Here is a 16,426-nt window from a genome sequence, read left to right on the forward strand (position 1 = left end):
TTCGGCGGCAGGTTCGGCGGCCGAAAGTCCCTCCAGAGCCGAAAGTCAGGCAGGTTCGGCGGCACCTTCGGCGGCCGAAACTCCCAGACAGAGACGAAACTCATGCATGTTCGGCGGCACCTTCGGCGGCCGAAAGTCCCAGACAGAGACGAAAGTCTCCCTTCGGGGGCAACTTCGGCAGCCGAAAGGCCTGCCTCACCAGCCATGTTCGGCGGCCGAAAGTGCCTTCGGCTGCCGAACCTGGTTTCTGCCGAAGGGCAGAAACTTGGCTCCCAAATGCATTTTCGCCTCCAAACTCACCAATCATGCATATACCTCAGTTAAAACATGCATACAAGTTCCTAGGGGCCTCAAAACATCAAATACCCCAACTACAACACTTCAAACACACAAAAACAACATACATTGTCCAAGACATCAAGGTTAACCCATAACTCCACATATAACCTAACATGCATTTCTACCCATCGATCTAGCATAAAACTTATTGAAAACACATAAGGAGCTTAAGATCGGCTCTTACCTCTTGAAGATCGAGAGGGAGACGACCTAAACTTGGAGATCCAAGAAGATGAGCTCCTGAGTTCCCAAAGCTCCAAAACTTGTTTCAAAAGTTCAAAACCTTCAATGCAAACTTAAAACTCAAGAAAAATGGTGGGGATTTGGAGGAAGAATACTAGGTTTGCAAAGGGAAAGTCGGAAGCTCGCTGTGGCCGAAAATGAGAGAAAGCTCGCCCATTTCGGCTAAGTGCCCCTTATATAGTGGCTGGCCAGGCCACGTTCGGGGGCCGAATGTGCCTCCGCATCCATGCAAATGTTCGGCGGCCGAACTTGACTTTCGGCGGCCGAACCTGAACTTCCCTAACTCATGCTTTCGGGGGCCTAACGTGCCTCCAAAACGCATGCATGTTCGGCGGCCGAACTTGACTTTCGGCGGCCGAACCTGGGTTTTCCTCCAATGCTATTTTCATGCAAAAACTCATTTAGTTTCATACTTTAAAACATTAAAATTCATGAAAACATTTTATAAAACATGCCTCTACCCTTCTAGAGGTCTCCGACATCCGAGATTCCACCGGACGGTAGGAATTCCGATACCGGAGTCTAGCCGGGTATTACAATGCCAGACTCAAATAATGGCACGCATCCAGCAATATCCAGATGCCAGACTCAGGTAAAACAAAAAAACACCATATACGGGTTTTTTAAAAGCTAACTCTCTAGTCTCTATCCAAATGAAAAAAGCAATTTGAACCAACCCAGAGATAGAGCAAAATCTCATACAAGGAAACTACAAGAACAAGATTAAAAATGCTAATATTGTGCCAATTCAATAATACACAAAGCGCACAAGTGATAAATAAAAAAAAAATAAAAAGAAAAAAAAAACCTCACGAGCAGCTTGCAGACTCTGTATTTTTAGTTTGTGGGATTACTGTTCCTATAGCTGAATGCTTACCCGGTCTTGTTAGAATATCCGTTGTTTGCCTTGGAGCTCTTCAATCAGACGCAGCTCTTGCTTATTGAGAATTACCGCTGCAAGTAACCGGTGTGGGAGTATGAGAATGCGCTCTTATCAATACAGGGACGCGAGAGGAATTCCTTGAAGGTAGTATTCAAGGGATGGGGAAAAGGGAGATATCGCTAACTAACTGGGGAGGGAGAAGATTTATGGTGGTTGGGGAGAAAAAGGAGACGTCGCCGGTGTTGGGGCTGCCGGCAATGAAGTGGGGGAGAGAGTCGATTGGGAATTATGGGAAGGGAAGCGGCGGGGGAGAGAGGCGCCGACAGAGAGAGGGAAGCGTATCAAGTGAAATGAAAAAAGGAAATTTAGGGATTAGGGTTTTGTTTAGCTAACCGGGTTCGGGTAACGGGTATCCGATCACCTTATTCCGAACCCTACCCGAATCTGAGACGGGTAAACTTTTTTAAATCCGAATCCGCCCAAATCCGTTTTATAAAAATCCAAATCCGTCCTAATAGGATTTGGGCGGATCGGGTACCCGTGAAAACCCGCCCGCTTGCCATCCCTAGGTGTGAGGGGAGATGAGGATGGATGGAGTTGTCTGGTTGAAGTGACGGGGAGAGAGTGACTTATTTGTTACTTTCACTTAGCATTAATGATTAAATATGATAATATTGATTAATTTACTGATGAAATTAAATCTTAAAAAATAATTGGTATATTTGTAAGAAACAATTGAATAACTTTTTAAAATAAAATGAATGATTTGTGTACAATATTGCAGGAAAAAACTGAAAAGCCGAAGGGGGAAAAAAGGAGTTGGGCTTCCTCTTTGGGCTTTGTCTTTTTACGGGCTCCTAAACCCAAATATAAAAGAGCCTTAGCCATTAAAATAGGTGGGCTGCAATATCTGTTTTTCAAATTAGCAAGGCCCACCAAAACTTTTTTATCCATGCGAGATCATTTTTTTTTTAAAAAAAGACCATTCGAATTCTTGTTTCATGTTTTTATCCATCTAAATAAATCGAGATTCTCAAAAATTAATGACAAATAACGAATATTCACAATAATATAATAAATAAATAAACAAAAAACCTTCCATACCCATTTTTCAAATAAAATCCAAGAAGTAGAGGAATCATCAAAACTTCCATCTCCGCGGGATATCCAACATCAGATTGATCTCATTTCTGGATTAAAATTACCGAATCTGCCTCATTACAAGATGAGTCCAAAGGAGAGTGAAAACTTCCAAGACCAGGTGGAACTTGCTTACAACAATATTGCAGCAAGCAACTTGGCAAAGCAGCACATGGATGTTTTCAAACAGGTACAACAATACCTTACAGAAATCGATGACAAATATAAAGCTATAGCTGATAAATATAGGCGTTTCAAGTCCTTCAATGTCGGTGGCCAAGTTATGGTGTATTTACGCAAGGAGCGTGGTGGAGGACAAAAAAAGCTTGACGCAAAGAATATTGGTCCATTTCGGATCATTCAGAAGATCAATGACAATACTTATGTTCTTAACCTCCCACATGAAATGAAAATTTTCAAGACGTTTAATGTGGCAGATCTATTTCAGTACTACCCTGCTGATAACAACTCGAAGACGAGTTCTTTACAAGTGGAAGGGAATGACACGGAGCAACTAGCATTGGATTTTATGGCAGACTTGGACCGGGGCTAATTTTTATATTTTAATTATTATTTTTGGATATTTTGGGTATTTTTATAATTTTGCATATTAGGATTTTAGACTCCTATTAGGATTAGGATTATTCTTGCATATTAGGATTTTATTTCTATTGTAAATAGCCTCCCTTGGCTATTAGGATTTTAGACTCCTATTAGGATTAGAATTATTTTGCATATTACGATTTTATTTCTATTATAAATAGCCTCCTTGGCTATTAGAAATTGACTTTCCAATTTTAAGAAATTTCTAAATTGTCTTATACCAGCAAGGCCCACCAAAACATTTTTATCCATGCGAGATCATTTTTTTTTTTAAAAAGACCATTTGAATTCTTGTTTCATGTTCTTATCCATCTAAATAAATCGAGATTCTCAAAATTAATGACAAATAACGAATATTCACAACAATATAATAAATAAATAAACAAAAAACCTTCCATACCCATTTTTCAAATAAAATCCAAGAAGTGAACACAGAAAAATCAGTATTACAACGAGAAGTGCAGTAAGTTGAAACTAACAAGAACAGGCACATAATTTTTTTCATCTCGCTAATCTCTAAATCATACCCAGAAATGATATCAATCTTAGATCCTTTGAACACGGCAGCATCAGCACCGTTGGATTTTTTGTCACCACCCTCTAATGCCTTCTTAGAAATCACACCATAAATTTCCTCAAGCAGCCTCAAAAATGCTTTGTCCACATTTTCTCCGCTCAGAGCTGATGTCTCAAAGAAAAATAGGCCTTGGTCCTCCTCAAACTCCACTGCGTCTTCTGTTGAAACCGCTCTTTGGTCCATCAGATCAGCCTTGTTTCCAATCAAAGTGATCACAATAGAATTGTCAGCGTGGGCTCGTAGTTCCTCCACCCACCTGGCGACATGATCAAAGGTTGGTCTCTTGGTGATGTCATACACTATCATGGCTCCCAATGCTCCTCTGTAGTATGCGCTTGTAACTGCTCGATACCTGTAAAAGGTTTTATCTTTTATTAATTCTGATAAGATCTATATAGAAAGGGCATGAATTTCGAGATTTCCAAATGAAAAGAAAAATGGAGTTGAGAGAAAATGAGTGACCTTTCTTGTCCAGCAGTATCCCAGATCTGGGCCTTAACGACTTTGCCTTTGATGGTCACGGTCCTAGTCTGGAACTCAACGCCAATGGTGGACTTGGAATCCAAGCAGAACTCGTTCTTAGTGAACCTTGATAGCAACTGAGTCTTACCCACAGCAGAATCACCGATCACCACCACCTTAAACACAGTCTATTTTATCTTCATGATTCTCCAGCTCACCGCCATTCATTTCTGGATTCATTTCTCTCTGCACAAAACCACGCTTGGTCTGGAGGAACAAGAAATTGGGAGTTGTGGTTTGCTGCAGCTATGTGCGAGTACCAAAATATGCAACTTCTGAAACTAGGACATTGGTCTTTGGACTTTAGTCTTCGTGGTAAGTGGGAGCAAGTAAAAGAAAGAAATAAAGTTTTCAAGGAAAAAGACGACCAGACAAGACTAGTTTTTAAGGATTTTCACTCTTCTAAACAGTAAAAAAGAGAGGTAGTCGTGAAACTTGGTCTGGTCTCTCTCTTTTATTGCGACGAAAAATGAATTATTTATTTGAATACAATGATTGAGAAGAATTACTGCTGCCCACTGTCTCTCAAAAACTATAATTATTTCTTAATGGGATTGGAAGTGGGGATTTGTACAAGCAATTAAGAACCGTTTTGGCCCACTAGTGCCTTAATTCCTGACACAAGTAGCTGATTTTTTGCCGCAATTAGCTGATTCAGCACCTCTTTTTTCCACTGTTGCTCAAAGCTGCATAAAGACAAGATATTCTTGCTGTTTCGCATTTCCCTTGTTTTGAAGGATCAGAAATCTTATTATCCAATTCAACCAAATTCCAGTTAGTTGATCAGTTCATGAGTTTCAAGTTGAAAACATGAATTCCGCCAGAAACATGATCAAGCAACCAAATCAGTATTAAAAGGGAATAAGCTTGATAAACACCACCTACTTTATTCTTCCATTTAATACACGCTACCGGATAAAGCTTCAGCCTTCAGCCTCCAGTTGATAGATCTTTTGTTTTTACTGAGTACTGATCCATTCTCTTCACTCTTCATTATACTGTGACCCCACAAGCCTAAGTACATAAACCAACAAACATAGGAAACTTCAAAAGTTGGTTTTACTCTACTGTTTAAAATCAAAGTGGGCCTCTCCTAATGTATGCACCGACAAGATTTGGCACAGTGAAATTCCTGAGAAATGATTAAGCTTGCACACTTCTCGAGGGAGTGCACAACGGTGATTTATGGGCTTTAGTGTGAAATATATTTTCTTCTTATTCAGAAGAAAATTGTCTATTAACTTCTCAAGCTGTGGGCTTTTAAGCGTTTTTCCATTTATGTATACAGAGAGCCTGCTGCTGCTGCTGTTTTCCCCTACCATACTAAAAGAGACTTCTCAAGTTGCCATTAACGAGTTTGAAGTTTTTAAGATTTTGAATCAAGTTATGATGTTCAACTTTGATCGACCAGAGCTGCTTTTTTGGTTTCCCCATATTCTCTGTAGTTGAATAATCCCAAGAAGAGCTTGTTTGTTCGCGCACTCGAAAACTACGCCCATAACAAGTTCGTAATGGGTTGAAACTGAAGTCTGAAATGGCTTTTACAACCGAGAGAACCGCAAAGGCCTTGGTCCTCAAAACTTAAATCCACATCCAAAGATTTCAACGTGCAGATTTGGTGAGACCGCCAAATGGGCAGCAACTTTTCAAATCCATGGAAAAAGTTTTGAGGATGACTGCGCAATTGCAACCACATGGCTGCATGGTTGACCTCCTCCTAGGCTTTGCCCGAGAGGCTATAAGAAGCTTATGGCTTCACAATGCGTATGCCAATAAAGCTAGATGCCGCCACATGCGGATCACTACTGGTGCTTGCAGTTTCTATAAACAAGTAGATGTTATAAATTCATTCTAATTTAATTGCAGTTGAAATAGAAAATTGAGTTTGAACTGAATCGGGAGGTATATTCTTCCTTTTAAAAGACGGAAAATGTAACAAAATAAAGCAATGTGGCAAAGAATAAAATTAAATTTATACAAAACTCCAGCATTATCTTTTGTAAATTGTTTCAGACCAACTTATGCCGTCTTCTCCTTTGTTCTGTATCTCTAACTCCTTACCACAAATTTGAGAATCTCATCGATTAGAATCACAGGAGCTGAAACCAAGATGACTAGAACCCACTCGTTCAGGCTCAATGGGACAATACCAAACACGTCTGCCAGGAAGGGAACATAGAGTATGAGGCAATGGAGTCCAAATGAGACTGACATGGCAACTAGAAGCCAAGGATTCCTCCAAGGTGGCATTGTGAACAAGCTGTTGTCTTCAGAAAGTGCATTCAGGGAATTGAACATCTCGATTGCTACCAGTACAGAGAGTGAAAGAGTCATTGCCTTCACTTTACCAACAGAGAAATAGTCACAAAGGTTTGAAAATGTGATCATGCGTCCATTTTGGCTATTATGAATTAACTGGAATAGTTTTTGTAATAGGTCTGCTATTGGATCAATTATTGTCTGGGTTTGATCAACCGGACTGGGAGGTGTTTTGGTGAGAGAAATAAGTTGGGAAAGATATCTCATAAAAAATTATTGCAGGACAACTATATTTTTAGACCGAAATCCGCTCTGATATCATCTTGAGATTATAGGAAGAAAACTGTTTTTATTTTCTTACCTCTTGTGTAGTAAGTTACAGAGTTTATATAGTACATAATATGAATAATTAGACCTTTAATTGTGCCCTTAATTATGTCCTAGAATCATGATATATTAAATATGATAAGATTTGATCACTGATTGATTTACAATCATGACAAAGAATCACTGATTGATTTACAATAGAATTATACTATATTAAACATATGGTAAGATTTGATCACTAATTGATTTACAATTATGACAAAAGATCACTGATTGATTTACAATAGAATCATACTATATTAAACATGTTAAGATTTGGTCACAGTATCACTGATTGATTTACATCGATCATGGCCGAGGATTCTTTCCAACACTTTGCCGACCCCTTTTATGGTCCACTTGATTCCTCCCCCTACTGTTAATGATCTTCTCACTGTACAATCATGAACATTCTTTGTAATCCATTCTTTCTCTTGTTCGTAATTGGTGGTTTATTGTTTCTCCTTCGGGTTCTTTTAATCAGTACAGGATTAATATATACAACAAAGAAATGGTGGAAATCAATCGAAGATCGTTTTCATGTGTATCAATTATACAAAGTCCCAGAATTCAACGAGAGCATGCAAGAGAATCAGCTTTATTCCAAAGTCTCCGTTTATCTAAACTCTCTGGCTTCCATGGAGGACTCCGATTTTACCAACCTCTTCACCGGAAAAAAATCTGACGAAATCATCCTCCTTCTCAATTCCGGACAGGTAATCGATGATGATTTTCTTGGAGCCAGTGTCTCTTGGATAAACGAAGTGAAAACCGATGCTTCCCGTTCCAGAGCTTTCGTTTTGAAGATCAGAAAAGCAGATAAGCGAAGAATTCTCCAGCCTTATCTCCAGCACATCCACACAGTTTTCTATGAGTTCGAGCAAAAGAAGCAGCGAGAATTGAAGCTTTACATGAACACCGACCGTGATCAAAATCAGAACCCACGTTGGAGATTTGTTCCCTTCAATCATCCTTCAACATTTGAGACAATTGCTATGCCATCTGATCTCAAAAACAAGTTAAAATCAGATCTAGAGTCTTTCCTAAAGGCCAAACAATACTATCACCGGCTGGGTCGTGTTTGGAAGCGAAGCTATCTATTGTACGGGTCATCAGGTACCGGAAAATCCAGCTTTATTGCTGCCATGGCCAATTTTCTCGGGTACGATGTGTATGACATCGATCTTTCCAGAGTTTTAGACGATTCTGATCTAAAATTGCTCCTGTTACAAACCATAAGAAAGTCGGTGATTGTGGTTGAAAATCTAGATCGATTTCTGTTGGACAAATCAACGGCTGTAAGCTTTTCAGGCGTTCTAAACTTCATGGATGGGATTTTAAATTCTTGCTGTGCAGACGAGAGAATAATGGTATTTACCGTGAACAGTAAGGATCACATCGACCCGGCTATTCTTAGACCGGGTCGAATTGATGTCCACATCCACTTCCCATTATGCGATTTCTCGGCATTCAAGACATTGTCGAATAGCTATTTGGGAGTGAAGGATCACAAGTTGTTTCCTCAAGTAGAGGAAATTTTCCAAACCGGAGCGAGTCTGAGTCCGGCCGAGATAAGCGAGCTCATGATTGCAAATAGAAATTCGCCGAGTAGAGCATTGAAATCGGTTATCACGGCTTTGCAAACGGAAGGTGAACTTAGAGGGTCACTGAATGTCGGACGGCGGTTGCTGGATACCGGGTCAAGAAATTCAACGGATGATTCAGGTGAGCAATTGGGTATTTTTTCTAAAGAAAATTTCAACGCCATAAAATATATTACGAAATTGTACAAACTATTGAGGGTAAGAAGTAAAGGAAAAGCACAATCTCATGACTCGACACCGGGCCAAAAGGATGGGTTATGATATTTGTCTCGTTTCGGATAACTTTTACATTTTAATTATTATTTTTAAATATTTTGAATATTTTTATAATTTTACATATTAGGATTTTAGACTCCTATTAGGATTAGAATTATTTTGCATATTACGATTTTATTTCTATTATAAATAGCCTCCTTGGCAATTAGAAATTTACTTTCCAATTTTAAGAAATTTCAATAAAACTTTTCGTCTTTTAATTTATCTTTTCTCTTATTTCGTTTTAACCAAACGATATTGGTTACGACTTCTGACGGAGTCTAAATAGTCTTATATCAGCAAGGCCCACCAAAATATTTTTATCCATGCGAGATCATTTTTTTTTTTAAAAAGGTCATTCGAAATTTTATTTCATGTTTTTATCCATCTAAATAAATCGATATTTTCAAAATTAATGACAAACAACGAATATTCACAATAATATAATAAATAAATAAACAAAAAACCTGCCATACCCATTTTTCAAATAAAATCCAAGTGAACACAGAAAAATCAGTATTACAACGAGAAGTGCAGTAAGTTGAAACTAACAAGAACAGGCACATAATTTTTTTCATCTCGCTAATCTCTAAATCATACCCAGAAATGATATCAATCTTAGATCCTTTGAACACGGCAGCATCAGCACCGTTGGATTTTTTGTCACCACCCTCTAATGCCTTCTTAGAAATCACACCATAAATTTCCTCAAGCAGCCTCAAAAATGCTTTGTCCACATTTTCTCCGCTCAGAGCTGATGTCTCAAAGAAAAATAGGCCTTGGTCCTCCTCAAACTCCACTGCGTCTTCTGTTGAAACCGCTCTTTGGTCCATCAGATCAGCCTTGTTTCCAATCAAAGTGATCACAATAGAATTGTCAGCGTGGGCTCGTAGTTCCTCCACCCACCTGGCGACATGATCAAAGGTTGGTCTCTTGGTGATGTCATATACACTATCATGGCTCCCAATGCTCCTCTGTAGTATGCGCTTGTAACTGCTCGATACCTGTAAAAGGTTTTATCTTTTATTAATTCTGATAAGATCTATATAGAAAGGGCATGAATTTCGAGATTTCCAAATGAAAAGAAAAATGGAGTTGAGAGAAAATGAGTGACCTTTCTTGTCCAGCAGTATCCCAGATCTGGGCCTTAACGACTTTGCCTTTGATGGTCACGGTCCTAGTCTGGAACTCAACGCCAATGGTGGACTTGGAATCCAAGCAGAACTCGTTCTTAGTGAACCTTGATAGCAACTGAGTCTTACCCACAGCAGAATCACCGATCACCACCACCTTAAACACAGTCTATTTTATCTTCATGATTCTCCAGCTCACCGCCATTCATTTCTGGATTCATTTCTCTCTGCACAAAACCACGCTTGGTCTGGAGGAACAAGAAATTGGCAGTTGTGGTTTGCTGCAGCTATGTGCGAGTACCAAAATATGCAACTTCTGAAACTAGGACATTGGTCTTTGGACTTTAGTCTTCGTGGTAAGTGGGAGCAAGTAAAAGAAAGAAATAAAGTTTTCAAGGAAAAAGACGACCAGACAAGACTAGTTTTTAAGGATTTTCACTCTTCTAAACAGTAAAAAAGAGAGGTAGTCGTGAAACTTGGTCTGGTCTCTCTCTTTTATTGCGACGAAAAATGAATTATTTATTTGAATACAATGATTGAGAAGAATTACTGCTGCCCACTGTCTCTCAAAAACTATAATTATTTCTTAATGGGATTGGAAGTGGGGATTTGTACAAGCAATTAAGAACCGTTTTGGCCCACTAGTGCCTTAATTCCTGACACAAGTAGCTGATTTTTTGCCGCAATTAGCTGATTCAGCACCTCTTTTTTCCACTGTTGCTCAAAGCTGCATAAAGACAAGATATTCTTGCTGTTTCGCATTTCCCTTGTTTTGAAGGATCAGAAATCTTATTATCCAATTCAACCAAATTCCAGTTAGTTGATCAGTTCATGAGTTTCAAGTTGAAAACATGAATTCCGCCAGAAACATGATCAAGCAACCAAATCAGTATTAAAAGGGAATAAGCTTGATAAACACCACCTACTTTATTCTTCCATTTAATACACGCTACCGGATAAAGCTTCAGCCTTCAGCCTCCAGTTGATAGATCTTTTGTTTTTACTGAGTACTGATCCATTCTCTTCACTCTTCATTATACTGTGACCCCACAAGCCTAAGTACATAAACCAACAAACATAGGAAACTTCAAAAGTTGGTTTTACTCTACTGTTTAAAATCAAAGTGGGCCTCTCCTAATGTATGCACCGACAAGATTTGGCACAGTGAAATTCCTGAGAAATGATTAAGCTTGCACACTTCTCGAGGGAGTGCACAACGGTGATTTATGGGCTTTAGTGTGAAATATATTTTCTTCTTATTCAGAAGAAAATTGTCTATTAACTTCTCAAGCTGTGGGCTTTTAAGCGTTTTTTCCATTTATGTATACAGAGAGCCTGCAGCTGCTGTTTTCTCCTACCATACTAAAAGAGACTTCTCAAGCTGCCATTAACGAGTTTGAAGTTTTTAAGATTTTGAATCAAGTTATGATGTTCAACTTTGATCGACCAGAGCTGCTTTTTGGTTTCCCCATATTCTCTGTTGTTGAATAATCCCAAGAAGAGCTAGTTTGTTCGCGCACTCGAAAACTACGCCCATAACAAGTTCGTAATGGGCTGAAACTGAAGTCTGAAATGGCTTTTACAACTGAGAGAACCGCAAAGGCCTTGGCCCTCAAAACTTAAATCCACATCCAAAGATTTCAACGTGCAGATTTGGTGAGACCGCCAAATGGGCAGCAACTTTTCAAATCCATGGAAAAAGTTTTGAGGATGACTGCGCAATTGCAACCACATGGCTGCATGGTTGACCTCCTCCTAGGCTTTGCCCGAGAGGCTATAAGAAGCTTACGGCTTCACAATGCGTATGCCAATAAAGCTAGATGCCGCCACATGCGGATCACTACTAGGTGCTTGCAGTTTCTATAAACAAGTAGAGGTTATAAATTCATTCTAATTTAATTGCAGTTGAAATAGAAAATTGAGTTTGAACTGAATCGCGAGGTATATTCTTCCTTTTAAAAGACGGAAAATGTAACAAAACAAAGTAATGTGGCAAAGAATAAAATTAAATTTATACAAAACTCCAGCATTATCTTTTGTAAATTGTTTCAGACCAACTTATGACGTCTTCTCCTTTGTTCTGTATCTCTGACTCCTTACCACAAATTTGAGAATCTCATCGATTAGAATCACAGGAGCTGAAAACAAGATGACTAGAACCCACTCGTTCAGGCTCAATGGGACAATACCAAACACGTCTGCCAGGAAGGGAACATAGAGTATGAGGCAATGGAGTCCAAATGAGACTGACATGGCAACTAGAAGCCAAGGATTCCTCCAAGGTGGCATTGTGAACAAGCTGTTGTCTTCAGAAAGTGCATTCAGGGAATTGAACATCTCGATTGCTACCAGTACAGAGAGTGAAAGAGTCATTGCCTTCACTTTACCAACTGAGAAATAGTCACAAGGTTTGAAAATGTGATCATGCGTCCATCTTGACTATTCTGAATTAACTGGAATAGTTTTGTGAGAGGTCTGCTATTAGATCAATTATTGTCTGGGATTGGTCAACCGGGCTAGGGAGGTCGGCCATTGTTGTTTTGGTGAGATCGGTTATCACGGATTTGCAAACGGAAGGTGAACGTAGAGGGTCAGTGAATGTCGAACGGCGGTTGCTGGATACCGGGTCAAGAAATTCAACGGATGATTCAGGTGAGCAATTGAATATTTTTTCTAAAGAAAATTTCAACGCCGTAAAAGATATTACGAAATTGTACAAACTATTGAGGGTAAGAAGTAAAGGAAAAGCACAATCTCATGACTCGACACCGGGCCAAAAGGATGGGTTATGATACTTGTCTCGTTTCGGATAACTTCACATTTGAAAGAGCATATGATGCCTCCCGGAGAAAAAAAAATAATAAATTTTGAAATATATTTGATGCTTCCATGTATGTATATATACTTTTATTTCTTTGAAAAGCAAAATCATAAGTAAATATATCTTATAACAGAATAAATTAAGATCGATTTAAATAATAATTTAAAATTTTTATTGATATTTTGTGGTTTAAGATAAATATTTAATGTTTTAAATTGTTTTAATTTTACTTTAAAGTCGTTTAGTTTTTCGTTTAAAAAATAAGCTTTTACAGAAGAATTGAAAATTTTGGCAATTACTAATATTATAATACAGATGCCTAGTTCTTTCAATTATGTAAATTATTTGATAGAGAATAATGAGAAATACAATGCGATATAATGTTTATATTATTATTGGTAGAACATCTTGTTTAGGTAACATAATCATTGTTTTGATAAGGTAATATATATATATATATATATATATATTTCAAGGGAAGGTAACATAATCATTAAAATTCAATTTAGACTAATAGAAAAAAAAAAAAAAAAAAAAAGAAAGAAGGAAATTAGGTGGTCATGATTCATCAATGGCAAAATACCCTGAGAATCAACCGAAACTAAAAAGGGGGATCTTTTCAAGCTTTTTTCATTTTGCCAGTAAGCTGAGGCACACGTGATTCCATCTAAGTTTTGGAAACGTCACTGTTCCACCTCCTATTTCAAGTGTAAATGCCAGCCAAAAGTTGGTGCAGCTCTTGTTGATTTCCTTGAATCCGTTTTTTGCAATCTTGGGAATATGGACCCTTTTAAGGCTACCCATAGTTCTATGCCTTTTGAGTCTGATCTGTCTATGGCTCGAATGAGCTCTAATTTAATTTTAATTTATAAAAAATAAAAAAAATTATATTATAAAGAAAAATTTTAAATAAATTTTCATACCGACTCGTGGTGTGCGACAAGGCGATCCAATGTCTTCATATCTTTTTGTTATGTGTATTGAACAACTTTCGAGAATGTTTAAACAGCTTGTTCGTCAAGGCAGATGGAAGCCGATTCCTATCTCGAGTAATGGTCCGATGATTTCTCATCTTATGTTCGCGGATGATATGGTTTTGTTCGCAGAAGCTTCTGTGGAACAGTTGGATTTGATTTTATCATGTTTGGATGACTTTGCTAAGGTTTCCGGGCAGAAAGTGAATTTAGCTAAGTCTTCTCTTTATTTGTCGCCTTTTGTTGATAGTGATTTGGCGTCACTTTTGTCTTCAAGGTCAGGTATTCCTTTGACTGCTGATTTAGGAAAATACTTGGGTGTGCCATCTATTCATGGGAGGATTTCAGTCTCGACATATAGTAGTATTTTGGATAAAATGAGAGGCAGACTTGATGGCTGGAAGGCGAGAGCTCTATCAAAAGCTGGACGACTAACGTTAGTTCAATCAGTTCTTAATGCTATTCCTATTTTTGTGATGCAGAGTGCTCTTTTACCGGTATCGCTTTGCAATGAAATAGAGAAAATATGCAGGAACTTTATTTGGCATGGGAAGGATATGAAGCCAGCTGTACATCTGATTAATTGGGATACAATGTCCTTGCCGAAGCGGTTAGGTGGTCTTGGCATCAGAAATATGCGACAAATGAATCAGGCTCTATTAGGGAAGTTGTGTTGGCGAGCTTACAAGAATCCGCAAGCTTTGTGGGTTAGGTGCCTTTTCAATAAATATGAGTCGGGTTTTGTTCATTGGGAAGTCGCTAAGCGAGCTAATGGTTCAGTCAATTGGAAATCTTTTTGTTATGGTTTGGAGCTACTTCGAAAAGGGATAGTTGTAGATGTGAATAATGGGATGCACACTAGATTTTGGCTGGATGATTGGCTTCCGGTTGGGCCTCTTTGGAATTTTGCACTTAAACCGTTGATTGAGTTGAATATGCAGGTTTGTGTTCGATATTTCTGGGTTCTTAATGTAGGCTGGAATTGGGACATTTTAAATTCTCTTCTTCCTACTGATGTCCTTTTATATTTCCAATCAATTACTTTAGTTGATGATATGTCGTGTTTGGATGGTTTTGCGTGGAAGCATTCTTCTTCTGGCTTATATACAGTTAAGTCAGGGTTTGATACGTTTTATTCAGAAGTGTCAGGATCTAATATGGATTGGCAAGGGCTGTGGAAGGTTAGGGTGCCACAGCGAATTCAAGTGTTTTTGTGGGAAGTGGCACATGAGAAAATCATGGTTAATGTTCAACGCCGAAAGCGAAAATTTATTGATTATGATTTATGTCCTCTTTGTGGAGTTGCAAGTGAATCTGTTTTGCATGCTCTACGAGATTGCCAACATGTGAAACAAATTTGGAATTCCCTTTTACCTACCAATTTCGTTTCTCCATTTTTTGATATTTTGAATGTGCCTTTATGGCTATCTGCTAATATAGAAAAAGTAGGGTTATTGGCTAATGGAATACCATGGGATGTGCTTTTTAGTTCGGTCGTTTGGTGGTTATGGAAGCGAAGAAACTTGTTGGTTTTTAATGAGAATAATGACCAGGATACTATTGATGCGTCCTTTATTCAGCTTCGAGCAAAAGAATATGTTCATGCATGGAGGTTTTCGATGCAGGCTGGGTCTGGACCGAGAGGCCGGTCTTTGAAGTATGTTGGGTGGAAGCCGCCAGAAACAGGCTGGGTGGTAGTGAATTCCGATGGTAGTGCATTGTTGTCAGCAGGAAGGGCAAGTTGTGCAGGTTGTTTTCGAAACAATGAAGGTAGATGGCTTTTGGGCTTTCAACGGTTTTTGGGCAATTGTGGAGCAATGGAAGCTGAGCTATGGGGAATATATTATGCTTTAGTATTAGCATGGGATTCAGGGTGGAAGAAGATTGAAGTTCAAACGGATTCTCAACTCGCGTTAGATTTACTTGCAGGTAGAGGTGCAGGAGTTTTTAGAGTTGCTAATTTGGTGAGGAATTGTCGTGATTTTATCAATAGAAGCTGGGAAGTCAAGATGGTAAAAATTTACAGGGAAACAAATGCGGTAGCGGATCGTTTGACTAGTTTAACCATTGGTGATGATTTTAATTTGAAAATTCATCAATGGCCTCCTGTTACCATTAAATTTTTACTGGATGCTGATAGGTTGGGGCTTTCATGGCCTAGATTAATAAAATAAGGGCTCTATCCCTCTTTTTCTAAAAAAAAAAAAAAATAAGGGGTTTGGGTCATGTCCACAAAATGCCTCAACATTATCCACATTTGTAGGCCCATAATTTCCACGAGTGTAAAAGATTGGGCTATTGTCTCTAGGCTTTGTAATAATCTTGTAGATTGGTGCGGCTAGGGCAGCTAAGGCCCAAATGCGGGGGCAATCAAATTCGAATGGAGAGGGAAGGGCAGGTTTGTTAGGGTGTGAGGGGAGATGAGGATGGATGGAGTTGTCTGGTTGAAGTGACGGGGAGAGAGTGACTTATTTGTTACTTTCACTTAGCATTAATGATTAAATATGATAATATTGATTAATTTACTGATGAAATTAAATCTTAAAAAATAATTGGTATAGTTTTAAGAAACAACTGAATAATTTTTTAAAATAAAAAGAATGATTTGTGTACAATGTTGCAGGAAAAAACTGAAAAGCCGAAGTGGGGAAAAATGAGTTGGGCTTCCTCTTTGCGCTTTGTCTTTTTACGGGCTTCTAAACCCAAA

At 38.5% G+C, this 16,426-nt stretch overlaps 2 protein-coding genes and 2 pseudogenes across 2 annotated transcripts; 1 reads left to right on the forward strand and 3 right to left on the reverse strand.

Moving 5' to 3' along the window:
- Positions 1-3,497: 3,497 nt before the first annotated feature.
- On the reverse strand, positions 3,498-5,002 carry LOC122721355 (annotated as a pseudogene).
- A 2,192-nt stretch (positions 5,003-7,194) lies between these two features.
- On the forward strand, positions 7,195-8,921 carry LOC110614235 (AAA-ATPase At2g46620). Its single transcript, XM_021755735.2, has one exon. The coding sequence runs from the start codon at positions 7,337-7,339 to the stop codon at positions 8,795-8,797; it is 1,461 nt and encodes a 486-aa protein (XP_021611427.1). The 5' UTR covers positions 7,195-7,336; the 3' UTR covers positions 8,798-8,921.
- Positions 8,922-9,242: 321 nt separating this feature from the next.
- Positions 9,243-10,699, reverse strand: LOC110614263 (annotated as a pseudogene).
- On the reverse strand, positions 10,546-12,297 carry LOC122721324 (calcium-transporting ATPase, endoplasmic reticulum-type-like). Its single transcript, XM_043948603.1, has 3 exons — positions 12,025-12,297; positions 11,714-11,784; positions 10,546-10,651 (listed from the first exon to the last, which is right to left on the reverse strand). The coding sequence occupies exons 1-3, from the start codon at positions 12,295-12,297 to the stop codon at positions 10,546-10,548; spliced, it is 450 nt and encodes a 149-aa protein (XP_043804538.1).
- Between the last annotated feature and the right edge of the window lie 4,129 nt (positions 12,298-16,426).

This window comes from Manihot esculenta, chromosome 1, assembly GCF_001659605.2.
Source record: "Manihot esculenta cultivar AM560-2 chromosome 1, M.esculenta_v8, whole genome shotgun sequence".
Lineage (NCBI taxonomy): Eukaryota > Viridiplantae > Streptophyta > Magnoliopsida > Malpighiales > Euphorbiaceae > Manihot > Manihot esculenta.

Bases quoted from the DNA above. Each gene is read 5' to 3' on its own strand.
- LOC110614235 (XM_021755735.2), top strand. From the start codon at position 7,337: ATGAACATTCTTTGTAATCCATTCTTTCTCTTGTTCGTAATTGGTGGT.
- LOC122721324 (XM_043948603.1), bottom strand. From the start codon at position 12,297: ATGACTCTTTCACTCTCTGTACTGGTAGCAATCGAGATGTTCAATTCC. The intron at 11,785-12,024 runs GTAAGGAGTCAG...ACTTGTTTATAG, and splicing joins ATGAGATTCTCAAATTTGTG to AAACTGCAAGCACCTAGTAG. The intron at 10,652-11,713 runs GTAAGCTTCTTA...GTCTTTATGCAG, and splicing joins GGCATACGCATTGTGAAGCC to CTTTGAGCAACAGTGGAAAA.